We start from the raw sequence: 27259 nt of genomic DNA on the forward strand, positions 1-27259 counted from the left end.
AGGCCTGAGCTGCTGCTGCAGCAGGAAGTGCTGTGGGACCACAGGCCATTGTTTCTGCTCCAGGGGAACGTGCCTGGTCTGAGCAGCCCACTGCCAGCAGGATCCCTTGGCACCAGCCATGCTAAGCTCAGACACTGGCCTGACCTCAAGGACGACACTGGGACAGACCCACCAGAGCTCTGAAATCAGCAGGTAGGTGCCCTCAGCACCCACATGAAGGAGCTCAAGGAATGGGGATGCTTCTCCTTTTCCCCATTCTTTCCATGATGAATGATTACTGGTTTGTCCAAGTTACTTTGCCCTTCTTTTTTGCCTGTGTTCTCACTCAGAGAATGTTGCTGTACACTTTCCATTCCTCTCCCTCAAGATAATTTCCTAATTTCTCATCACGACAGCTCCTCCATGGAGGCACCAAATTACTTGCTGTCCCAAACAGGTTCCCCTTTCTGGTCAAAACCTGCTGTTTTCCCCGTTCCCCTCGTCCTGCCCAGCACTGCACTGGCCAGAACAGCACAACTATTTCTAATTTTCAGGCTGCCTGTTTTGCTGCAGTACCCTTCCAGAAAGAGCCCAAGTTTTGCCTGGCGGAAATGACTGTTATCTCCAGGACACTTTACACATTACTTCCACGCCATTTGGAGTTTTCCGCCCCAGTAGTTTCTGTTGCATCTCTCATTTCACTCCTCGGTCACGTGTATTAAAGGACCAGGGTCTCCTGTTCCCTGGTGAATCCAGACAAGGGACAGAGGACACTTTTCTTTCTCCCTAGGACGTCACTCAAGACCCTCTGGCGTCACAGCAAATACGCCAGCACTAACAACAAAAACTTGCAGGCAGAGTGACCTTCAGAGTGAAGGATGTTCCAGGTCTGAGCACCTCTTTGCTCACAGCTTCAAAGGAAAAAGTTATTTAAAGTGAGGGCAGGGAGGCCCTGGCACAGGTTGCCCAGGAAAGCTGTGGCTGACCCAGCCCTGGAAGTGTTCAAGGGTTTGGAGCAGCCTGGGATAGTGGAAATTGTCCTTGCCCATGGCAGGGGGACGGACTAAATGACCTTTAAATACCCCTTCCAACCCAAACCATTCTAGGGCTCTGACATCTACGATGCCAGCTGTGCAAACCCCTCCAGCCCCAACCCCACGCTTTACTCAATGCACTGCAGCCTCTCTCGTTTAAATTCTTTTCCCTCCAGTCCTGGTGGAAAAAAGCAGGGAGAAGATGACAGCTGGTGCCTGCTGTGCTTCCAAGCTCTTGCCTGAAGACACCACCAGCATCCCAAAGCCAGAAGGAAAGCCCGAGGCAGGGCCTGCACTTCCCAGCCCATTTATGGAAAACAGCAATAAAGCCGATTAAACCTGAGGACGTCTGGGAAGTTTGGGAAGTGTTTCACCTGCTGCTGATCATCACCTGTGTAACAGAGACCCTCTTGCTACAGCAAACACCACTTAAATCCCCACTTCCTATTTGTCCAACAGGCACTGGAGGTGAGAGATCACCAGCACTGGGCCTGCCAGGATGGAGGGGAGATGGAAGTGCTTCAACCCAGCCAGGAAGGAGAACCAGCTTTTCTGTCCAGCCGTGCTTTACGAATGAGCAGCTTCAACAACTCACTGAATTGCTTGCTGCCTTTCCAGGAAGTTTTAAAAACAAAACAAAACAAAACAAAAAACCCACAATAAAGAAATTTTAAAAAACAAACAAACAAATAAATAAATAAAATATAAAAATTTAAATTCTTCATCCAATCTGCTGAGGAGAAGTTCAAGACACTTGCAAATTTTTCACGCTCAAAGGTAGCGGAAGGAAGGGACGGCTGGATTTGGGGGATAAGTTATTCACTGTAAATTATTTTTTCAGTTCTAAACTCCACAGGGAAACGCAAGGATCAGGAGAGAAGGAAAATAATGAGTGAAGGAAAAAGAAAAAATAAAAAATAAGCAAGGAAGGAAAGCAGCCAGCAGTGATTATAGACCGTTTTTCCAATGTGGTAGGAACATCTCCCTTATCAGCTCTGTTATCATCACCTCCATTGTAATGGCTCTTTATTTAAAGCAGGGGAGGAAAAAAAAAGCCCCAGAAGGTGTCTGGGAGCATGCAAGGGACTGGCTAATGCAGCTGAGGGGGAGCTCAGCTCGTGGCAGCTGCTTCGTATGCGCAGCATCAGGCCTCCAGCCATGGCAATAGAATTATATGAGCCCCTGAAGACTCTCGGGCAGGATGGCAGGGAAACTGATGTAATTACTGACATTATTACCCTTAAAGCAAAATAATAATTTTAATTACAGCAAGGGCTTTTGGGCCTTTCTCTGCTCCTCTTTCTCAGTGTGTAGCACGGCCTGGTTCCAGGCTGTGCGATGGGACGGGGCAGTGGTGATCCCCCCCTTCCTCCCCTCCTTCCTCCCCTCCTTCCTCCCCTCCTTCCTTGCCAAACTTTGCTGCATAATTGAGAAAAAGACATCATAAAAGCCACAACTCCAGCTACGCCCCCATATTAAGGATGGAGATGGTGTCCAGCAGCTTGTGAAGGCTCAGTCCCAAAGGCTGCTCCCCGAGCAGAAGGGACTGCTGCTGATGGTGAGTGCCCGCCTGCCTCCCAATTAAAATAAATTGGCAAATCAGGGCTAAGCTCAGGAGAAAAGACACCTGCAAGCTGGACTGTGGTTGCCTCAACACTGCTGTGTGCAGACCAGAAACTTTCCATTTTTAAACTCCTTTCCCAGAGCCCTGCTTGCTTGAATTTGGGACGAGATGAGCACATTCTCAAGGCAGAGGGGCTGTGGTTGCAAGTTTGAAAGCAGAGCTCTAATTCCTGTGCCCTTGTGAAGTTACTGGTACTCCTCTTGTGGTGCAGCTGTGATTTCAGGAATGACTGAGGTGCTGAATTGGAATATCTGTCCCCGTGCAGAGCTTTTTGCTGGAAGACCATGGGAATGTGGAATGGTTTGGGTTGGAAGGTACATTAAGGGCCATCTAGTTCCAGCCCCCTGCCACAGACACCTTCCACTAGACCAGGTTGCTCACAGCCCCATCCAAACATTGTCCCTGAACACTTCCAGGGGTGGGGGTGTGAAACCTCAAGATGTAACAGACATCACATCATCATAAATCACCCTGTGTGTTATAAATACATCAGAAGGAATGAGGTGGGGAGAGCACAAAAGGGGGAGAAAACTCCAATGGAAACCTCCTGGGGGAACATTCAGAAAAGAAGCCAACAATTAGAAGACCTTTCTGCCAACATATCAGAACTACTGATGCTCCAAGGCCAAGAGAATGGATGGCTCACACTTGATTGGCAAGCCCAGGATGTTGGGGGCTTGTAGGAGGAAACAGCTTTTCCCAAGGAGGTACCAGACTTGGAGTTAGTTTACCTCAGTTTAGGTTGGAAAAGCCCTGCCAAGGCCACCCATGTCCCCAGGTGCCACATCCTCTCCAGGGATGGTGGCTGCACCGCTGGAGTTAAAGGCAAATGGAAAGTTGTGTGGAATCCCCAGGAGGTTTCCTGCTTGGGGCTGGGACAGAAAGCCCAGCAGGCACCCGGGGGGAACAGCCCACCCTGACGTCCCCATCACAGCAGGCGCCACAAACAGGGGCTCAGCTCCACTCTACTCTCTTGCCTCACCTACAAGCATTGAACCGTGACGATCCAAGAACTCTGAGTTCCCTACAGATCCAGCCAAACGGAAAAAAAGATTAGATAAAGCAGATTGGACTTGCCAGAAACTGAGGCATGGTCACAAACAGCCTGCCACAGGCTTGGCAACAGATCTCTCCTTGTTTAAAAGCCAAAACCCCGAGACTCCCAGAAACGTGGGACCTTGGAAAAGAAGCTTGTGAGCAGGAGATGAAGTGCAAGGGATGCATCCAAGAGGAGAACAAACCCTGAAGGTCAGAGTAGCAAGCACACGAGCAGCTAACTAATGTACTACGGCAGCACCACGGGGCACAGCCACGGGCACGCACGTCCTCGCAAACTGGGAAGCCATAAAAGTCTATTACAGCAAATCAAACAGCAGCCAGCATGACAGCCATTAGCCTGAAATGAATACACGGGAACTTAATGAGCTCTGTCGAGGCCAGCTTGGTGAATTAAGTTGCCAATTCTAGCAGGATTCCCCTTTTCTTTGCAGACTTGAGAGCGCCCGCCCCGCCTCGCTGCCTTTTGACAAGCAGAGCACGGGGCGCCCTTGCCCAGACGGGACGGACGATTACGCTGCAGCAATATCCCTCTCCCGGCCCCCCGGCAGCTATTCCAGGGATGAGATTAGCACACAGCAAGCACAGAGGGCTGGTGCCACTCCAGCAGTCCCGGTGTGGGCATTCAGAGCTGCTGTGCTGCATCCTCTCCATCCCTCCCCACGCCGCAGAGCGATCGCAATCCGCGGCCCGTGCCCAAATAAATTCCCATCCTCACACCGAGCGGGCCACGTAAAACACCAGGATGGGTATTTAGAGGCAGTATTGTTTTTAAAGGTCAGTTTACTTCATGTTCCATTTATTTATGCACACTCTTCTTTTGACTTTCCAAGTGCCACACAATAGCAGCGAGGTTTAAATAGCCTTTCGGTTGCTGCTCCATTAGCTACGACAACTGCAAATCGATACATCCATTTATCTCAAAATTAAAAAGAGAAAAACCCTCATTAGCTGCCAAATCTGCACAGAGCCAGTCTACTGAAAACCACACTCGACTCTTCTCTTTCTCCAAGTCCAGCCCTCTTCATTCATTATCCACAGGCCCTTCGATTCGGGCTGGGTGCTCGCTCAGGTGGATTTTGGTACCTGTGCCCTCATTGCTTGCCCTCAAGCTGTCTGGAACATGGGGTGACCTGCCATCCCTCACCATGGCTGGTCCTCCAGCCCCAGCTGCTCCCCACGTGTCCCCCGCCACCTCCGGCTCCGAGTAGTCATGGACAAGCAACAGGGAAAACTTGTGGCTCAGCACAAGTCTGATCTCCTCCTTGACAGCTGTGCCACCACACACAGGAAAAGTGTATTGCTGACACCTCCCACGGCCTGCACCCTTGGAGGGTCCTCTTTCGGTGGAGAGACCCCATCCCCTGCTCTCACAGTGCCTGGCAAAGCAAGGCTCTCTCTCCCTGGCAAAAGAACAGGAGTGCCTCCAGGATGAGCAACGCATTTGTGGCTCATTACCTCTGATCGGTGCCCTTGGTTAAAGATCAGGGGTAGAAACTGGAAGCTGGCACTCACTGCCTTGTAATTAGATTAGGCCAACCTCCAGGAGAGCACAGCTCTGAAGGCCAAGTGCTCGGTGGCTGCACGGGGGGAACACCGGGCTTGCTGTGCCCCACACAGCTGGGCAGTCCTGGAAATCCCTGGCAGCAGAACCACAGCTCACGTGCACAGCAGTGTGATAGGAGACAGAGGGGCTCTAAGGTGCAGCCTCTCCTTTTGGATATTTTCTTCTTTTTTTTGTCCAGATCGCCTGCCTGCAGTTCCCTTTCCTCAGCCAGCCCTAATTTTCTATGTGTGAGGACAAGGAGTGCTAGGACACAGGGGAATGGCCTTCAACTGCAAGAGAGGAGGTTTAAATTAGATATTGGGAAGAAATTCTTCCCTGGGAGGGTGGGAAGGCCCTGGCACAGGTTGCCCAGAGATGCTGTGGCTGCCCCTGGATCCCTGGAAGTGTCCAAGGCCAGTGGAAGGTGTTCCTGCCCATGGCAGGAGCTGAACTAGAGGAGGTTGAAGGCACCTTACAATCCAAACCAGTCTGCGACTCTAAGATTCCATGATTCCAAACCAGGACCTTTGCCCTCCCTGCTCCCCAGGCTGGGCACAGGTTAATACTGGAAATGGGGAAAAACTCAGCCTTGGCAATATTGACTCTTAGGACAGAAGAAGAGGAGCAAGAAGAGATGTGGCACAGCTCCTCCAGGTGTACAAAAACCTGGTGTTTAACACCGCCCTGATTCCCAGGGCTGCCACACAAACCCATTTCCATCTCTCCACATGAAGAGCAGGTAACAGCAAATCCAGAGGCCAATCTGAGGGCAGGGGAGAGGACCCTGTTCGCTCTCCTCCCACCCCACTGCCATTCCTTTTGCTCTGCAGACCTCTGCAGGAGGAGCACGACCGTGAGGAGCAGCAGCAAGGCACGACAGCCACCCGCCAGCTCCAAAGGCGGGAGCGGGGGGCACCTGGAGTGGGTTTTGCCAAGTCATTTCCCCACCCCTCGTGCTCTGAAGAGCAGCAGAAATGCCTCTGACCCGGTGTCACTCTCACGGGGAGGTTTCAGATGACTTGGTGCAAAGATGAGACTCCAGCTCCTGGCTCATACATCAGGAGCAGCTCTAATGAAGAAACCTCATCCTGGCAGCAGAGGGATGGGGAGGGATCAGAGCCCGGCACGGCGGGGCAGCAGCAGCAGCAGCAGCAGCAGGAATATTAAATACACCCTGGTAACACAATCGTTTGCACCTCTCAGTTACCAAAGCTGCTCCATTTTGCAGAGCAACGGGACCTCGCCCGCACCCCGAGGAAGAAAAACTTCCCTGGCACTGTGGTGCAAAGAGAGGTTTTCCTCCACTGGAGGATGCCAAATGCTCTGCTAAACCCCTGTTTCAGATGGAATATCCTTGCCTTCTCCTCCTGGCACCAGAAGCCAGGGCCTTAAAGACAAAATTCACATCAGACCTGTAAACTCCTGGCCAAGGCAGGCTGCAGGTGCAGAAGCTGTCCCTGATGGACGAGTCCCTGATGGAGATGTCACCTCCCATGCAGTGGCCAGCACAGAGAGCAGCAGAAGGCTGTGGACACTCTGTCCTTGGGGATATTCAACATTTGGCTGGATACAGCCCTGAGCAGTCTGACCTAACGTGGAAATTCTCGCTGGATTAGTGGGAGCTTGGGCCTGATGATCTCCTGTGTCCCCTTCTCACCTATTTTATTTCAGGGACATTATGGGATGAATCCTGCTATGGAGCTGTTAAAGGAAATCACCAGAGGCCTTTGGGCAGTACTCTGCTCTAATTCAGGCATTTGGAGAAATATTTGGTCCTGCCTCAGGTCACCTCTGTGACAGGAGCTGTGCATACCCCCCAGCTCCAAGGAAGAGACCAAGACACAGACCCTCATTTATGCTCATTCTTAAACTTCCCACTTGCCATGGGAAAGATGTCACCAAAGCACCACATCTCCTCTTCCACCTCCTTCCCCCAACACCCAAAACGCTTTGCTTCTGCCCATTTTCAGGCGGTAACTTCCAGAAATTTTATCCTCCTGCAACCTTGTGAGGGTCCAGGGCAAGAGGACAGCCCCATACATTGGTGGCAACCAGAGAGCACAGGTGGCCACTGAGGGAAGAGCCAGGAGCCAGGCAGAGGTGATCCCTACCTCTGGGATGCGGACGCTGTAGGGCTGGTTGTGGAACTGTGGGGCGTTGTCGTTCACGTCTCCGACCTGGATGTTGACTGTCCCTTTGATCACCTGTAGGCCCAAGGACAACAGCTTTAAGTGTGGGTTTGGAGCCTAAAGCCAGCTTGTGGCTGTGTTTTTGGGCTTTGGGCCGAGGGGTGAGCCCTCTCCCCTGGTGGAAAGGGCCCGCAGTGACCCACAGCCCCTGCTGCCCTCCGCCCGTGCCGCAGACCGTGAAATGAGAAGTCACACTCACCCCTTGGCTGTCACTGACAGAAAATTCAACCGTGAATTCTGACTTAGTCTGAAAGGGAAAGAGAAGGAAAAAAAAGAACAACTATAATTAAAGATACTGTGGTGTTTATCTGCAGATGGCAGGCTGGGGACTTTCAGCCAATGTTATTACACGCAAAATGCTTTCAGGACCTTCTGCGAGAGGAGAGGTGCTTGGAGTGCCATTTACCTGCACTGGGCAGAAAATGCTGGGGATTCTGAATGCCAGCAGGGCTCCCATTATTCCACAGGCATGGGAGATGCCCTGCCACAGGTCAGGAGGATGTGGGGCTAAGGAACCCACTCCCTGATTGGCAGCTGGGCACTTAAAACATGTGAGGATTTGTGTCTTATGGCAACGCAACACAGTCTCAGTGAGAACCTCTGCTGCTGCTTTCTCAACTTACCTATCACACAGCTGGCAACCCTGGGACGAGCCTACGTGGTGAGAACTGGCTGAAGTTCCATGAAAATGCCCAGGCAATTCTCTCTGCTCCTCATTGCTTTAACTAAATTAACAGCTTGAGCTAGGGATCTATTCAAGTCACTGGAGCAACAAGTGGGAAAGAGTGAATTTTTTTGGGATCAGGGCAGGGGGATATTGCTAGTGGAAGCAGACCTTCTCTTCCTGACACTTTTCTTCCCACCAGCAATCATTTTGCTCCTACCTTCCCAAAGAATCGTGTAAAGATGGGCAGCAGGACTCAGGTCACCACATTTATCTGGTACCTGCCCACCAGCTGGTGGTGTTTTTTCCCCCTCCAGTCCTGGCAATCCCTTCCCACCTGTGGTATCCTTGCCCTGCCTGAGCTGCTGGAGCACAGCAACTTGATGTTTCCCAAGCATCACGCAGGAAAGGCTGGAAAAGCCGGCTTGAAATGGCTGTCCGTGCTGCAGCTCTGGTTGATTTATTCCTAATGAGATCGGCTCAGGGACAGCAGCACCCAGAGCAGGAGCTCTGCTTGCGCCAGAGTCCGTGTTCATCTTGGAGAGGGGTTTGGGGAACGGCTCCCCACAGGGTGTGTACCCCCTCCTGCTTCCACATTTCCATCCAAACAGCCAGGAAGTACAACCAGGGAAAGCCCTTCCTAACTCCTGCCTGGGGTGATGCTCTCAGGCAGAAGGAAGGGCTGAAATCCCGAGGGAAAGGAGACACTCTGCTCCCTGTGCCGTCCCACCCTGCTGCATCGGTGACTTTCAGCCTTCTTTTCCCCCCTGCTCATCCACCAGGGACAAAGCAATAGGGAAGAAAGGAGAAACAGGAGATAAGAGACAACCTGTTGAGGATTTAAATTTTAAAAACTCAATAAAATAACCAGAGAAAGCTTCCACATACCAACTGCTGTCTCTAAAATTATTTTAACACAATTCTTTAGCCTCAGGGTCTGCCATTTTTTAAAAAATCCGTTTTCCTTCTAATCTTCGTAGGAGTAAAAAAAAAAAAAAATCTTTTAAAATTCACTTTGCCTCTATACATTTGCTCCTTCCTCTTTTTCTCTATTTCATCTTTTCCTGCATCATTTACCTTACTATGACTTCTTCTCCCTTCTTTCTCCTCCGTTGTACAAGAAATCCCTCTTCCTTTTCACTTCTGAGCGGCTTTTTCTCCCCTGACTTTTTGAAAAGGTACATCCAGGCCAGTGTTCTCTGCTCCCAACTTTCTGCCCCTTCCCTCTGACCATTTCCTGCACTGTAAATTGGCATTTACACCTCTCCCATGTCTCTTACACCTTTCCCATATCCTGCCTTTGCTGTCTTCTGTGTATGGCTGACTGGGAGCCACTGGGATCAAGGTGAGCCCATCCGTGCATCCAAGCTCTGCCCAGCTCCTTCCCTTCCCCACCCTGCACACCACAGGACACCTAAAATCTATTGATCACCCTCCTGGGCTTAAGGCTGGCATGGGAGGTAGCGGGAAGCAGGAGGCATTTGGATGAAGGAAGATTTATGACTCACACCGGCAGCTGTTGGCACGGGGAGGCGGAGGGGAGAGGGGTGAAGAAAAGCACTTTATTTTCCCAAAGTCTCGCTCCTAACACTGTGAAATTGGGTTTGGCCTTCCCCCCCAGCCCCGGCCTGAGCAGCATCCGGCACCCTGCTCCTCTGCATCCCGATGCCTGGCGGGTTCCGGCTGGGAATGCCAGCGCCGGAGGTGTGTTAATGGGCTTGATCTCCCCAGCGCTGCTGCTGGCCAAGGCAGCACTAAATACAGGCAGCTGAAGCACAGGGGAAATTAAGCACGCTGCCCAAATCACATCGTATTTTCCCAGTCTTCCCGCTATCACCTCCTCCTTGCTCCAGGAACGCGGCGAGGGCCAAGGTTTTAGCAGAGCAGGCACCTGGATGGGATTCCAGCCTCGCACACCAAAGCTGCCATTGAAAATAGGGGTGGTGAAACAGCTCTGAGGCAAGAACCTTGCCAAATTTAGCATCCAGCAGCCTGAATCCACAAGAGGATGAAAAGTCTTGATGAGATTGAATAAGCAGGGATACCTCACATCTCTTGACACGCTGTTCTAAATAGTAAAGGATTTAATTGGCACAGAGATTTAAAGAGGAAGCCTGTACATTTCCCTGACTGTGTGAGCAGCCTGGCTCCTTGGTAGATCATCCCCACCTATTAATTCCTTCACTTCCAGACCCACAGATGTCATTCTAGCACCCAGGAAAACCAACAAGTCAGATCAAACCAGAGCACGCTGCTCATTGCCCGTGTCCCCTCTGGACTGGAGACAGCGCCAGGGTGCCCAGGGAACGTGGACACACCCGGATTCCCAGCTCCAGCAGGGAGCAACACCCAGCTCAGCTGTCAGAGGATGGAGAGCCACATCTGTCTGAGCAGAGGTGGCTTTTCCCCAGCTTTACCTCTCGGTCCAGGGGCTGGCGGAGCCACACGACACCGGTGACGCTCTCCACGGCAAAGAACCGACTGGCCTCCTCCCCGACCACCCCAAAGACCAGCGGGTCATTGTCCAGGTCCCGGGCCAGCAGCTGAGTCACTGAGGAACCTGGGAGACACAGAGAGAGGAAAGAAATCCTGATGAGGAACCTGGGAGACGCAGAGAGGGAAGAAATCCTGAGCAAAACGAGGCAGGGAAGAGGAACTCCTGAAAACATCCAGCTTGTCGGAGAACGGAGGTCCGCGGAAGACCTGGGATCACGCCCAGGGTGCTCCAGTGCCTCAAGGGGAGTCAGGCTGTGCCTGGTCTGGCTGTTCTGTCTGGCACAGATGGACTGAACCACAGATCCTCTCCTTCCTTGCCTTTATCAAAAGAGAAAGTCAGCCTGGCTCAGCCCTGGCGCTGCCTGCCTGTCGTCCCACCCGGCTGCTCCCCGTGCCTTCCCCAGCAGGAAGGGGGAGGAAGCAGGAGGAAAAAAAGCTGCTGGATGGAGATAAGGATGGGAGATTCCCTAGGCTGCCTGGCCTTGAGGAGAGGGGGATAAGGATGAGATGGCCACATGGATTGGAGGATGGGGAGGGACAGTCTGTGTGAGCCACCTTTGGCAGCACCAGAGCACTCCATGCCCCCAGATCTCCTGGCCAAGGAGAGCAGATGTCCAAATTTCATCCCTCTGGGAAGGTGAGGGGAGCTCCAGCAGACCAGAGGGCAAATTTCATCCCTCTGGGAAGGTGAGGGGAGCTCCAGCAGACCAGAGGGCAAAAGCAGCAGCACATTTTGGAGAGCAGAGCAAGCCGGGCAGTTCCCAATCGATCGGTGCGACATCAATCACGGCGGAAATAATGGAAAAAGCCAATATGAGATTCCATTAATAAAGAATTAAACTATAGGAACATAATTAATGCCAGTCAACACGATTTTATGGAAAATAGAGCTTGTCAAACAGACCTGATTTTATTCTTTGATGAGATTAAAACTTTGGCAGATAAGGAAGAAATAATAGACTTCCGCAAGGCGTTTGCCTTCGCCCTGCGTGACTTTGTGATTAAAAGTTTAGTGCCCTAGGACATTGGTGAAGCACATTTTGAGTGAGGACCCAGCTGGCCTGGCAGGCCCCAAGGCCACCAGCCTCACTGGGGACACAACAGTGCCATGTAAAATTGCTGCTGGTACAAGCCTGGCTGACAGCGTGGGAGGACCCAGCAGCCAGGTGAAGCCCTTGGCAATTTGGGCTCTTTTGGGAAAAATTTATTGTATTTCCCTGCTCCAGGCACCCTCAAAAGGCTGGAGGGCCACAACTGCAGAGGAGAACATCCCAAAGCCAGCCCTGCTGGCAGGAACGGGGGTCCAAGCATGCAAGGAGGCATTCCACACCCTTCCTGGGAAAGTCAGGAACTTTTAGGCTTCTAGGACTGAAAAAGCTGCTTCTGCCCAGGCTGCTAAGCCACAAGCTGCTTGCCTGGCTGCATCACCTTCAGGACTGGATGCAAGAGGAAGCCACGAAATTTCAAGAGCTAGCAAAAATGCTTTTCCTTTTTAAAAAAAGGCTTTAAAAGCTTGAAGTGGCTCATCTATGACAAAGAAGAGTGAGATGACTCAGGCCATCTCGAGCACATCCACGGAGAGGACAAAATGTGATGTATTTTGATATATGTGAAATACTGAGCAACGAGCACAGCAAGACTCAGTGCCCAAACCTAGACAAATTCGTGTTTGCAGGAGGAATAGTGGTTGTTTTAAAAGGGGCAGCTAGAATTAACCACTGGGGGGGGGAAAAAAAACCCAACAACATTCCTTCCACCAACAGGTGCAAGCAAATGATGGGTCACAAGCAGAGGCATTTTGGATAAAGACAAAAGGACAAGTGGCTTTATCCCAGCCTGTGATCAGAGCTCCTCTGCAATGTTCTCACCTCTTCAGAGCAGCCAAGCCCATGGATACAAAGTCCTGAAGCTTTCTCAAACCCTCTAACCCTGATATAAAAGAAGGAGGCAGCTTGATTTTATGCTGGAGGATGTTCAAAGCCGTCCTTAGCAAAGGTTTCTTTGCCCCAAGGAGAAAAGAAGACACTCAGGGCAGGGAAAGCCAATAACTAGGACAAAATAAATCCAGGATCACGCCTCTTTATTCTGCCTGGTTTAATAGGAGAACAGGCCTCCACATCTTTACATCCCGCTCAAAAACCCCACATCAACTGCATTTCCCTCCAGAGCAGCCAATACTTCAAACTCCAAAAGGTCTTGTTGCATCTTTGGAAGGGAAAGGATCTTAAAATCCCTGCTGAACAGGAAAACCACGTGCCACCCAGCTTTAATCATATTGGTGGTTTGTGTGTTGCAAACCCAGTTGTAGCAATAAATAAATAACGATAAATGATAATGAAAAATGAACGTTTAGGGTTTAACTCTTCTCTCTTTGCACTGCAACTACCTCCAACTGCCAGGGAATTGAGTTCCTAAAGTCAGGACAACCTGGAGCAGGAGGTAAAGCATTTCTGGGCAGGGCACATCATTACACCCCCATGTTTTGCTCCTGTCAGCCTTTGGAGTAGGATCAGTGGAAAACAGCACTCTGAGCTCGACCACCCTCTGCTCTGAGAGGAGCAAAACCAAGGAGAGATTCCTTCTCTGTGCTTTGATTTGTCAGAAACAAGAAACTTAGAGCTTAGACAGGGACAGCTCAGAAGCAGGGAGAGCAGAGAAAAATTCCATCTTAAATAATAATTCCATCTTAAATAATAATTCCATCTTTCCCTTATCTCCCAGTCAGGCAGTAATCACCACCCTACCTTCAGAGCACCTCGTCCAGGAAAAAAATAAAAATAAAATAGTATTAAAAATGTATAAAATACAGATCAAAAATAACAAATTAAATAGAAGATAATAAGAAACACAGGCCTGAAATGAGAAATGAGACTTCATAATTGCTTGGCTCCAAGTTTTTCCCAAGTTTTACCCCAAGGGAACGCTAAGTTTAGGAGTGTGGTACCAAAGCTTCACCACTTCCACCACCACGACAGAAATTTGTTCAAGCTACCTCCCACTGATTTCTTCAGCACTGATTTATTGTATTCACTGATTTTATCCTTATTTATTGATTTTTTTCCCCCATCATCAGGGTCCTGCCTGGCATGCAGAGGCAGAGCTGCAGCACATCTGTCAGGATCCCCTCTCAGGGTGTTCACAAACACCTTCCATCCCTCCCCAGGGTCGTGCTGGAGATGCTGCTCAAGCCTCCTCAAGCCCGAGCACCGACCTGGCCCCAGCAAGGGCTGAGGGAACAGGGACAAATTATCTTCCTGCAGTACAAAGTTATAGGCTCCATTTGTTTCCTCTCAGGAATCAGACAGGGCAGTTAAGTGTCTTGATTCCACCAGATAATCAGAATTTATCTTGTCTCCCTTTGCCTCCTTTCTCTCAATCACAGCTCCTTCTCCCTCTTTCTCACACATACACAGATTTTCTTCTTTCTCAAAGTCCTGAACTTTGATTGACCTCAGGAGCTTTTTTTTTTTTTTTTTTTCAGTTGTTTTTTCCCTGATCCAATTTTATAATATTTTTCTGGGTTTGGCTGTTTTAGGGGGGGTACTTTTGCATCCCACTGAGGAGCCCTTGTCTCATCACCTCGCTTGTAGCTGCAAACCTCTGCTTTTTCCTTGCCCTTCCACTTGGCTGAGGAGGAAAGTGGGAAAAGGGGTTGCACCCCACTGATTCATCTCCATTGGTTTTGCTCTCAAGAGGAGGATGGAAAAGGAGAGAAAACCACAAACTCAGTCTCTGGGAGGATCCTAGAGCTCCTGGAAGGTTTTGGAAAGTGCAGAGCATCAGGGCCAGGGAAGGAGCCCGATGCTGATCCAGGCCAGCAGGAGTGTGCTGGGGTGGGATGGAGGGCACAGAAGGGGCAGCTTTCTAATTAATTGCCTAATAATCTTCTCTTTTAAGAGGTCTGATTCATACCCATGTGGAGTTAATAGGAATTTCTGCAATGGCTTTTGGGCTCAAGCCTTGAGGCATCAGCTACGCTTTAACATAAAAAGCGTTTTAATCCTGATTTTAACAACCAGTGCCAGAGTTTCTCCTCACAGGCCTCTCCAATTAGCCCAGCTCATCATATCAGGCTGGCCCCTGACGTGCTCAGAGGTGGGATTTGATGGATTTGATCTTGAAATTCCAGCCCTGTTCTTCTCATTTGTCACCTGCTCCCTTTTCTTTGCCTCTAATTCATTTTCTCTTTCACCTCCCAGAAAAAAAATAATAAAATAAATAAAAATATAAATAAAAAGGAGGAATTGAAAGCCCTTCTGTGGATGTTTTCCCACAGATTTTGAAAAGGAAAGATGGAGTGCCAATATTTCTGTGCTGCTCAGCGGTCTCTGAGCAATGAGAAGGAAAGAAAAGGATGGTGGCTCTCTGGCCAAGGAAGTGAAGTAAAACCTACTTTCAAGTCCACTTCCTAAAATCTACTTTCAGGAGGCCACAGGAAGCAGGAGCTGCTCCCATGTTTGGAACGAGGCTTCATCAGTTTCCTGGAGGGGACAAACCCAGGGCTGGGGACGGAGTGAGCACGGCAAACCCCTGATGTGGAGGGGACAGTGCCAGCGTGGGAGGGCAACCAAAGCACAGCAGGGCTCAGGACACCTCTGGCAGGCACCAGGGTCACTCCAGCTCCATTCCTGTGCTCCCTGGGTGAACCATAACAGCAAATCTCCTGCCACACAAAAATGCTGAGCTTTTTAAACCCTTGCCAACATCACCCAGCTATGCCCAGGGGCACCTAAAGGCAAATCCCAGCTCCTCAGGCGAGGCCCTCATCCCAAGCCTCTCTCCCAAAGCAGCTCATTCCATCAGCACAACCTCCACGGACACTCCTTGACCTCCTTCTCCACCACTTGAGCCAAAACTTTCCAGAAGGACTTGGCCAGGGAAGTTTCCACTCCTAAAAATTCCACCGAGCTCAACGTTACACGTTTCTCTTCCCAGGGGAGCATCAGCTCCTCCACCAAGGCTGCCTCCACTCCAATTTCTGCATTGCAGAGCGAGCCAGAAAGGGCAGGGAGACACCAGCACCTTTTGAAAAAAAGGCTCTAGCAATAAATAAATGAGAAAAGAACAATTTTCTGCCATCAAAAAAAAAAAAAAAAGAAGATTTTTTTGCCAATGGTGTGAGGAAAAAGCCTTGGACCAGCTGGTCCAGGAGCCACAAGCTGCTGTCATGTATGGGAGGGAAAGGAGCCAAACACAGAGGTGACAGCAAAGAGGGAAAACAAATCTGTGCAGTCAAAACCATTTCTGAGGGAGTTTGTCAAGCTGGGAAGCGAAAAGCACAGCAGAAGAGTTTCTCCTGGTTCCTCAGCCGCTCGGAGACAGAGCCTGTGATTTCTCTGCTGTGTCTGGTTATTTGAGAGGGGAGTCAGTGTGCAGGCAGGATCCGTAAGCAGAGCTGACAGACAGTGGGTAAACTCAGAGAGGGCTGCCTTCCAACCCCCCAGCTCTCAGAAGGGTGTAAAAGGGTATTTAAAGCCATTTAAAACTGTTTCAAAGCAATCTTAAGCAGTTTAGGACAGAGAGAGTAGCAGCAAGGAAGGGCTAAGCGTTCCTGTTTACAGAGGGATGCCTTGGTTTGCTCAGAACAGAGCACTTTGGTTAACTTCACAACAACAAACAAGGAGAGGAAAAATACATCAAAAATATCAATGGCACACTGAAATTTCTCAGCATTATCATTGAAACAAACAGAACTCCTGGGGCTCCCCCAGCAGATGCTGTGCATGCAGTCCCTGGCTGCTGGCCCACACCCAGGCAGAGAAGTGGCCTCCTCCCCAGTAAAGTCAACACCAACATTTGACAAGTAATTGCCATCCATCAGCCTTTATCAGGGCTTAAAGCAGCACAGGTATCACACTCCAAAGCTCTCCAAACACACTTTTAAACACGTGGCTTCGTGCTGGTGCTGTGCCTCTGCAGTGTGTGGAGAAGCTGGGGGACTTGGGGCCGTTCAGCCTGGAGAAGCTTCAGGAAGGCTTTGGAGTCCCTTCCAGTGCCTGAAGAGGCTCCAAGAGAGCTGGAGAGGGACTTTGGGCAAGGGCATGGAGGTAAAGGACAGGGGGGAATGGCTTCACACTGACAGAGGGTGATTTAGATGGGATATTGGGAAGGAATTGTTCCCTGGCAGGGTGGGCAGGCCCTGGCACAGGGTGCCCAGAGCAGCTGTGGCTGCCCCTGGATCCCTGGAAGTGTCCAAGGCCAGGCTGGATGGGGCTTGGAGCAGCCTGGGATGGTGGAAAGTGTCACTGCCCACGGCAGGGGGTTGGAACTGGATGATCATTAAGGTCTCTTCCAACCCAAATTATTCCAGGATTCCATGGATGGAGATGACATCCTTTCCTCACTCACTGGCACCTCCTTGGGCTGGAGAAGAGGTTTTTTTAAATCAAAACTCTCCAACCAGGCTGGGGTATTGCTGCCAAAATCACTGAAGCACCTTAGCATTGCTGTGGTATCTCCAAACCTGTTTGGAAAAAACGGGGAATTAAAAAATGCTCATCCCTGGGCAATCCACGGAACAGCGGCGCTCCAGGTGTTTTCTCCCTGCCTGTTCCAACTGGGATCCAGCAATTCCTGCCTTCCCTGGGACCATTGAGGGTTTTTAAAAACTGAAAGGGCTTTTGTTTCCTTTTGTCTGGGAAGGAAGAGGCTGCTCCAGCGTGAAAGAGGGAAGTAAATAAAACTGCATCAAATAAAACACCAAAACACCCAGGAGACAGAATAAGAAAAGAAACATGTGTCAAAGGAGGGTTTTGGGGCTGTTAAGGTATTTCCAGTGAAAAAAGGGTTCCAGCACTTAAAAAAAACCAAACTTAAAAATAATTTCCTCTCCAAACTGCCTGGGTGCCTCATAATTACCAAGAATGATCACAGACCCATTCATTTGATCCTAAAATTAATACATCATGTTCAGAACGATATAGCATTAATTTATCACAAGATTTATGAAACTTGTACTTTTTTTCTAATGAGTTTTATGCAAATTCTGCTCCATCCATTGTTTGCACCCTTTGGAAAAAAAAAAAAAATATATATATATATAAAAGTTCCCTTGCAGAAGCTGCTCTGTCAAAGAGTCTCATTCACTTTTATTGATTTCTGTCCTTCTCATCCCCACAACAGGAGGGGAAAGGAGAGGAGCTGGTTCCAGTCTGGATGTGATCCTCTTCCCAAGGAACGAGCCACGAGCTCTGCAGGTGAACCAACCATTCAAGGCACTAATTTTAAAGGAAATTAACTGGTGGTTCACTCACACCTTTGTCTGAGAAGGGTCAGAGAACAAGAAGAGCAGCAGGGAATTTGGAAATTAAAGTATTTAGACTCCCCAGAGTGGAAAGTCCATGTTTGGTAAATTTGGAGGATAAATACGAAAGGTGGGAGGGATTTTCACTGAGCATCATGGGGTCATAAAGGGGGAAATCCCATTAAATTGATTTAATTTTTTATGACAGAGCTGTAAAAGTTCATGAACTCAGGAAAACCACTCGGTCTAGCACCTTACAAATCCTGAATTTTCCCAAAGACCAGGGCAACCCTTAGGAGCACAGCCAAGGCGGTACAAAACAGGCAGGAATACGTATTTCACTCCTGAGCCAGCTGGAAACCAGGCTGTGATCTTCATCAGTACCCACACACCTCCCAGGAGGCTGGGAAAGGGGGGTTCTGGAAAAACCCTAAATATCAGGTGCAGCCTCGCTCCTCGGAGCTGCCCTCATGGGACTGTGAACAGCTACGTGTGAGTCACGGAGAGGGGTGGTGGGAGGCAGAGTGAAGCGGAAGGGAGAAGGAAAACATAAAATCTGGGGGTAAAAGAAACATCCCAGCATCACCTGGGGGCTGTTAAAACTGGCCTGGAAAACTGGTTAGCAAACCAATCCTGGCACAGCCCCAGCAGAGCTGGCTGCATGAGACCCAAAGCCCAGCTCTTGCAGCTCTGGGAGAAGAGGTGCTCCCAACCTCTGAAGGCAAAATCCATTCCCTCGGCACGGCCAAGACTTCCATGAGCACTGCTCCCATCTCCAAAAAACCCCAACACTCGGTGCACCCTCCCCACTGACTCCTCCAGGAAAGCCTGGCTAATGCAGCCTTGATTAACACATCTGACACAAAGTTTAAACCCTAAATCCACAGAATATCCTTTTCTAATTAACTTTTGAAATCAGAAACAGCCCAGAAAGAACAAGGAGTATTTCCTTTGTTCCTTCCTGCCTTCTACCCCACTCCCTCCGAAATGTTCATTTTTTTAAACTAACTTAGATCAAAGGAAACCCTCTCACAGGTCTGAGCTTGGGAAAACAGGGGCACACACCCTCTGCCATCTCCCAGAGCAGAGACCAGAAGATGCAGCTGACCCACAGCCCTCGAGCTCAGTACTTCTCTTCAGCCCTATCTCACTTTCTAGAAAAAACACCAGGGCAAACAGGAGAAGAGCAGAACCCCAGAAATCGATTTAATGAGGTGCCTTGCTGCTTGGTGTAAATAAATGATTTATGAGTAAGGTGACACATGCGGTGTTTTGCATTTTAGCCAGGCAAGGTAACGTAGCTTCGTGTTAATTAGAAAAGAGGAGCTGCTCTGCAATTAATATGAGGTCGGAGATAAAGCTCGTTAGGTTGCAGTGCCCACGGAGCAGGTCTCCCAGGACTGCAGGGCACCTCTGGGGTGTCAGACACCCCCAGAACGGTAAGGCAGGGACATCAGCAATGCTAATGGAGAAGTCACAGGATGCTGTGGGTTCCTAGGGGCTTCTGAAGGGCTTCTCATCCAAACCTCCTGCCACGGGCAGCGACGTCTTCAGCTAGACCAGGTTCCTCAGAGCCTTCTCCAACCTGACCTAGGGATGAAGCACCACGACGAGGTGCCCTGCCACACTCACTGTACAAAAGTCCTTGCTTACACTTAGTCTAAATCAACTCTCCTTTGGCTTAAAGCCATTATTATCCCTTTTCCCACTGCAGCGGGCCCCGCTGCTGAACTGCTTCCTCCACCAGCAGCCCCGTCAAGCTGAGGAGCTGATCAATGTGAATGGGGGGAAGAGGGAGGGGAAAAAAAAGCCAACAACAAAACAAACCCCGTCAGCAAATTACACGGGATTCATTCACGTCTTGTTTGAAATCTCATCTGCGCCTCACAAAAGCTGAACCATCCCCGAGGCTCTCAGTCTCACAGGGAATACAAACCCTTTTTCTGCTACAGCTTTTGCCCAGCTGCTCTGCTCTCTGAATGCTTCGGGGGAACAAAAATACAGCCGTCCTCAGCCCAAATACCACGGGGTGTTTTGCTTCACAGCGGGATTTGGAAGGAACATCCAAGTCCCAAAGGCACAGGAGATGGTACCAGCGGCCAGGTTTTTGTCTGCGGATCTCAGATCCATGGGCAAACCGGCCTTGGACTGTCACCGTAACTCTCTGAGGTTTCAAAGCGTGCGCTGGGTGATGAATTCTGCCTCGTTATAATGAAGATGCAGTGAAATCACTTCCTGATTTATCTCTCCAGAGTTGAGGTAGTGCCTCCTGATCTCCAAGATACGGCTGCAGTCAAAGCAGGACTTGAGCAACGGGGCAGGAATTAGAAATCCAAGGCAGCCGGTTTTGGAAAGGTTACATTTCCTGCTCCTCTTCCTCCTTGGATCACGGAGTTGTGGAAGGATTTGAGTTGCAAGGGACCTTCAAGGCCACTTTGTTCCAACCTCCCTGACACGGGCAGAGACACCTTCCACTCCCCCAAGTTTCTCCAAGCCCTGTCCAACCCAGCCTTGGAAACTCCCAGGGATGGGGCAGCCACAAGGAAAGCAACAAAACCTTTGAGAGAACCAAGAGGAACAACCAGGGGCTTGGAAGTCTCTCCTCAAAGGTGACAGGCTGAGAAACAGACTCAGCCCATCATCCCAACTCCTCCAGGCACCACCCAGCTCCTCGGGGCTGGCGACGGCTGTCACAACTCGGACAGAGCGTTTCCTCCCGTGCCTCCCTCTTTGTCCCTCTGAAACTCCAAAGAGGAGCTGGGGGGGAAACTTGGCAGGTGGTGCCTGGGTGTGTGAGGTGGGAGCTTATCTGCGGCCCTGCAGTAAATTGCTTGCTGATAAATGAGGCTGTTCAGGAGCCGGTGGTGCCAGCGCCGCGGTTATTAATGACGCCAACGTGGAGAGATATTTAAGAGTGGCCCCAGGTCCCATTGTCCCCTCACCTGTGAGTAATGGGACACTTCAGCTACGGGGCTCCACATCCAGCTTGGCCTGTTTAACAACAGAATCGAAACAAGGCCCAGAGAAATGGATGGAGAGCGCTGGACCGATGGCTCCAGTGTGCTGGAAAAGCCAAGCTCCTCCGGGAGAAGTTGGGCAAAGCTCCAGCATTTAGATGGAATTAAACCGAGCCCAGGCTCTTCCACTCATCCCTGTGAGCTCCCACCAGCCACACACAGCGCCTTGTTCTCCCAACCCACGGCAAACCCACCCCAAAACCAGGGAGAAGCCAAGCCACAACAGCCTCGACCGCGAGCAGCAGCGCTCCAGCTGTACTTGCAACACGTGGCACACCCTGGATATCTGCTGGAGCCCAGGAGCCTTTCACAGCGCCATCGCCTCACTTTGGACGTCACAGCTGCCTAAACGTGGCCAAGAGGACAATGAGAGAGAAATAAAGAGGCTGTTTATTGCAAGAGGAAACCTTGGAACAGAGCTCCACAGTGGCTGGTGGGAGAGCAAGGCAGAGCACACAGCTGTAAACTTGTTTCTGAGTTAATATACCCACGAGTGTTTTTCTTTTCCTATGGAAGCACACTCTTCTGCAAACAAACATCTGGAGAGCTCTGTTACAGCTGGACCATTATCCCCAGTGGCTGGAGCATTCAATTAATTTAGCCTTTCTCATTTGTGAGTTGTCTGCAAGGAGAGAGTCGGGTTTGCAGGAATTTATTTGTTATTTGAATAGATCCGGTGAATGGTTTATTAAAAACATATTTCAGGCAAAGGATTTCTCGCTAATTGCTCCTACAAGTGTCGCTCTGAGTGCTGGCAACTGGCAGCTCACCCCACATAAATGGTCACTGAGGCCAGGTGGGAATGCCTTTGCTTTTTGATGGAATGCAAGCTACCTCTGGAAAGAGCTTTCCCAGGGTTTGTGGAGACACCTGCACAAAAAACACATCCTTACGCAAACACACAGCATCCAGCCTTCAAAAAAGCTTCCCAAATAAAAGCACAGAACAGCTCTTCCAGTGCTGTAACAGAGATGGACAAAGACACTTGTTTCTCTGTGTAGCTGAACCTTTATTGTACACAGTTTATTTTTCATATGGTATTAGAAGGCACTGTGCTTGAATTTTCAAATTATCAAAGCTCAGTTGATTTGTTGGTAATGGTTAGTGTATGTGTTCATTAAACTTTTTTCTTTTTAGATATGTTTACTTTCTTTTTCCCCCCCATGGATTCTCATGGGATGGACTTTATTTCTATAGGTGCAAACTGTTTTCTCACAAGAATAGATTGTTCTGCAAACTGATTTTTATTCTTATGATTCTTTTCTCAGGGGAACTTCTCCGGCCAGTTGCTACCTTAGCTGAAATAGCAAGGTCTGATTTCACAAGGCTTTTCTTTTGTAAGGTTCTACTTATAGGTAACAGCCCAGAAGTTGTCACAAAGAGAAGAAGAGCAGGGTTGGACACCAGAATTAATAGATTTTAGGCAGAACACCACCAAAAGCATCCCTCAATCACTTCCACAGCACCTTACAAAAACCCTCGGGGCTCCTGGTTCAGGGTGCTACCTGCCCAGGTGCCCTTTGCCTCAGAACTCCGGGAAACACTGTAGGAATTTCATCACAGCAAGAGAGAACAGGGTGAGAAGGGAACCAGTGAAGTGCTATTTCCAAGACTGATGCAATCCTTTGGGCATGCAACGAGCCCAGGCTCCTCCTCGACTACAAATTGTAGGTTGTACGGTAGCTGTGACACGTCTGAAATCACAAATCCTCCTACAGGAGCAGTTCTCATCTTCTGCTAGACAGGACAAGGGGAAATGGCTTTAAACTGCCAGAGGGCAGGGCTAGATGGGATATTGGGAAGCAATTCTTCATGTGAGGGTGGGCAGGCCCTGGCTCAGGGTGCCCAGAGAAGCTGTGGCTGCCCCTGGGTCCCTGGAAGTGTCCAAGGCCAGGCTGGACAGGGCTTGGAGCAGACTTAGATAGTGGATTCCTGGGTTGAAATGAGATGGTTTAAGCCAAACCATTCCAGGATTCTATGATTCCCCTGTCCAAGGTGACCTGTGAGAGCCTGGCTGCTCTTTCTGCAGGCTGGGTCAGAGCTGCAAGGGGTGGCTGAGCCTACACACCCCTCACCGGGTGTCCAGAACAGCCAGCGCTCAAAAAAACCCCACTCAGTCACATGTGAAACCAAATAACATTTTAAAATCCAAACTGAACACAAAACTCCACACTAAATCCCAGCTGCTGGGTTGTTTGAAGGCAAAAAGAAAGCAATCACTGAGGTTTCACAGACTGTTCTAAAAGTGGAAATTTATGAAGAGGAAAGTGATCCAATAAGTCCCAGTTTTAGGCTTTTTTCTTTCAATTGCTCAGAACGAAGACTTTCAGAGCTTCTCTGTCCCCCAAAGCCCTGACTGAGGGAGAAATGGGTATTGACCACCAAATTCAGCATCTCCCTGCTCCTTGTACACGTCAGAGACTCCTGTGTCACACATATCCATTTTTTTCCAGTCCTTTTGGGGCAGCAGCCTCCAAACTCCTGCGCAATCCCAGCCTCTTCAGAGCACATGCACTAGAGCTGAATCTTTCCTGTGCTACTGGGCCATTTCTTGGATGAAATGCTGCTCTTTCCACCTAAAACTGATTTCCAGATTGAGTCCACATCAGCCACCTGGCCCCTTGGCTCTACTGAAGGACCTTATGGATCTCCAAAAATGATCCTTGGTGCATCGTGGCTGAGAGATGAGCCACCCCACAGTCCTGGGGACGCTATCCCAGAGGCTGCCAATCCCCACAGCACCAGGGACAGCTAAAAACCTCAAAGGAAACCCCAAAATAAGCTCAATCCCCCCAGTCCAACCACACCACAGGCACTTCCATGCAGTGTTGCTTTTGTGGGCAGTGAGCTGACATTTGCAAAAAATGCACCTCTTTTTCCTCCTTTCCCATTAAAAGAGAGCCATTCTTCTCATTTTTTTGGTTGTCCTTTATTTTAGCCCTTGTCCTTGGCAGGATGCAGATACCCTGGCCTAGGTAACTCCCATAAATTCCTCAAATTTGGGCTGAGATTATATCTGTGGTTATTAAAGAGTGACAATAAACCTTATCAATCAAGAGCGAATGCAAAAGGAATAAGGGAAAGATTTTCCTGGGAGTGAAAGTGCAAGAAATTCATAACCGACTTAATAACCTGTACCAATAAGAGATACTCGTGATGAATCTGCTTTAAAACCAGTCTGACTCTTTCCATAAGAAAAAAAAAAAAGAATAAAAGAGAGACCCTGGCCCTCCATCTCCTCACCCCAGCTATTCCTCATGCAAAAACTCTGCTTCTCTTCCAACTCCACTTCTTGCCCAAGACACAACCCCAGGCTCCTCAGGTTTTGGGATGCCAGTGTGTGTGGCCTCAGATGAGGATGTTGTCCCATCTGTCCCTCGTGTCCCCTCACAGGCATGTCCACAGGCTCCCTGCAGCCTCCCAAATGACTGATGAGCCTGCACGTTGTTTTTGAGCAGCTCACGTGCCAGGCAGGATGACAGACCTTGGGAACCTGGGCATTAATCTGCAGATTTATAGCCAAATCTGTCACGCTTGGGGAAGATTTTTTCCCCCCAAGAACTCTGCCTGAAGGTCGCTTTTCCCTGGGCAATAAGCTCCAAGAAACTTTCTCAGCCCCCACCAAAGGGAAAGCAGGGGATGGGGACGCCCACCAGATAACGTGCCCAGCTTCAGGGCACAGATTTCTCCTGTATATTAAATATATGTTATTATCTATGTTTATATGTTCTCCTCTCCCCACTGAGGCTGATGACAGATAAAAGGAGGAGCTGCTGAAGAACAAGAAGTCCAGACATTTGAGGGTGCAGTGAGCCTTGGAGCAGGGGAAGGGAAAACACCTTCTGGGAGTTGCTGCGGGCTGGGTGGCGATTTCAGGCTAAGGGATGAAGAAAAATAAAATAATCAAATACACCAGCCCAAACCAGGATCAGCCAGGCAGCTGGATAACAAAACTGGAGGCAAAGCACATGGATGAGAGCCAGGACCACAAGCAGTCCCCACCTGAACCTCACGGGATGCCACAAAGGGATGCTCTGGGAAGAGCTGGTTTCCGAGAGAGGCTCTTCTCTTTCCCATGGGAGTTTCCCAGGACATGCCTAAAATCCAAGCCCATTTCTCAAAGCCCCAGACACCCCAAAGAGGAGGGTGCCTGTTAGGAAAGATCCCCTGGACAAGGCAGGAGCTTGCCTGCCCTCCTACAAGGCGTCAGGACGGGCTGGCGGTGCGCGTGCCGCTGGCGGCTTTGCCGGCAGAACAGATCAATTCCGACAAGGAAAACTCCTGAGGTTTACAGTCAGGGCAACGCGAATGAAACCAGTGAATCATTTATTCAGTCAATTTTAGCCATCCCTAACAACAAGCTGTCTGACAGCAGACCACAGATTTCTCTGGTGTATTCTTATTTAAAGCAGTAATCCCTGTGGATAATTCTTCGACTGCGGCTTCTTTGGAAAGCGCAGACTATACAGATGTTTCAGAGGGATGCAGTGCACCCTTTCTTCCCTCTTCTGAGCCATCAGATCAAGTTTGCAAGCCAAACAGGGGTAATTCCAAATCAGAAATCTTTCTCTTCACGCTCCTGGCAACATCCACAGAACGCTCCTGCCCGCGACCCGTGCGGGAAGACGACCTGCTTACAAGAAATTACAAAATTCACTCCCCACAAACATTTGCAACACTTGGCCAGCTTGTCACAGAGTCAAAGACGAGAGAAAGATTCCCCAGACATCCACAAGGCTGTGGATGGTGACAGACTCGCTGCTTCACCGTTTGGTTCTTTCCAGGCTGGCTTGTGTGGGTAAAAGAAATGGAAGGGAACAGGGAAAAAACACACAATAAAGGCTCTTGAAATTAAAAGAGTTTCAAGAGCAAACACTCCGCTACGACTTCCCCTTCAGGGACAGCAGGCATCCTCTGTTCTTTTCCAAAGACTTCCCTTTCACATCCTTCCAAACTCTTTTTCCCTCCCCTCACTGAAGCAGCCAACACCTGCTGCACATTGTGTGTCCCCATCCAGCTCCTTCCCTGCCTTCCCAAAGCATTCCCAGGCTCCAAGGAAGGCAGCAGAGGACCACACACACGTATTCCCATGTCCCTGCAGACAGAAGCCACCCAGGTGACAAACACATGTTGGGCCAGGAAGAAAGGGGGAGGCAGATTTGCAGGCTCTGATCCCAGACGCCTGACCCCCTCCTCTCCCTCGTTATGGATGAGGCAAATTAGCTGTGACACTCATTAGCTGCAGCTCCTAATTAGTGAAAATTAATATTGGTTTTGATAGAAGCGTTGGCTGAAGCTCTCCCAGGCAAAGGCATTATTGACCTTGTTATCCTGTTTAATAGCAAGTTACATCACAAAAAACTACTTTTTGTGGAGCCGACAGATTGTAGCCGCCTCCTGCCTTCCACAGCTCCCTTTCCCTTCCCCACCAGCTCCAAGGGACAGATCTAGTCTCTGCCAGAGCACCCTCAGCCCCACAGGCACCTGCACCCATGCCTGGCAGCATCCTAAGCCTCCCCATCCCTGTGTGCACCCCAAAATCCCAAGCCCCATCTGACTGATGGTTCCTCCTCCTCCATCTCCCATTCCAGACACCCGTTGTCCTAAGAAACTCCAGACTCACCAGAGGAATTGCTCACTACCACCTCTACTCAGAGGAAAAATAAAGGGGAAGGGCTGCAGTGACCATTTAATATGGAAAGAAACAGGAGCAGCATTCCTTGACGCCTGGAATCCCCACCCTTGGAGCCTGGGAATCCCCATGGCAGCAAACAAAAGGAAAATATTTGCTACCAAAGTTATGCCTAAAAACCCCACCACAGCGCATTATCCAGACATTAATAACAATAAAGATGTCAGGCTGCCAGATAAGCAGTTAACCTTGTCCAGGGCACAATTAGGGATGCCATTATCCCAGCACCTGGGGCCATTTGCCCACAGCAGCGGGTTCCATGGAGAACAGGGATGAGCCCCTGCCTGGCGAAGCAGCCAGCCCTGCCTCGTCACCCCGCTCCAGCCAGGCCACCCCAAATTCTGACCTTGCATCCTGTTCAGAAGAGGCTGTGTGCAGATCCATGACAGGAAAACTTCTTTTAAGGAGCATTCCTCTGCTCCTGGGAGCAGCATCCCAGTGAAAACTGTCCCTCTGCCTGCCTGGATAATACCACTGGGTGTGGGATACACAAAGAGCAAACCCAGACCACCTACAGTATTCGCTGGGCCCTGGGGTGAACTTCTGCTTCTGGGGGGAATATCACCACTGGAAAACAGGCTGTCCAACAGATTCCAGCTGATTTGATGGCAGGATGTCCACCGAGCACAGTAATTTAGGCTTTTGGGACGAACTAACCAGCAAAATAAAAAAAGAAAATTACACACCCAACTTACAACCTGGAATGCAAAACCAAAAGC

The 27259-nt window shown here is 49.8% G+C and overlaps 1 protein-coding gene across 7 annotated transcripts in view; it reads right to left on the minus strand.

Annotated features, from left to right (window-relative positions):
- Positions 1–27259, minus strand: part of CDH23 (cadherin related 23) — a 176130-nt gene that overhangs the window by 128234 nt on the left and 20637 nt on the right. For all 7 annotated transcript variants that reach the window (XM_015633531.2, XM_015633529.2, XM_015633536.2 and 4 more), the window contains exons 4-6: positions 10510–10652; positions 7628–7675; positions 7351–7443 (exon numbers count right to left, since the gene is read on the minus strand). In XM_015633531.2, the coding sequence (XP_015489017.1) occupies positions 7351–7443; positions 7628–7675; positions 10510–10652 (284 nt within the window). The remainder of the gene's footprint in view (positions 1–7350; positions 7444–7627; positions 7676–10509; positions 10653–27259) is intronic.

Source organism: Parus major, chromosome 6, assembly GCF_001522545.3.
Source record: "Parus major isolate Abel chromosome 6, Parus_major1.1, whole genome shotgun sequence".
Lineage (NCBI taxonomy): Eukaryota > Metazoa > Chordata > Aves > Passeriformes > Paridae > Parus > Parus major.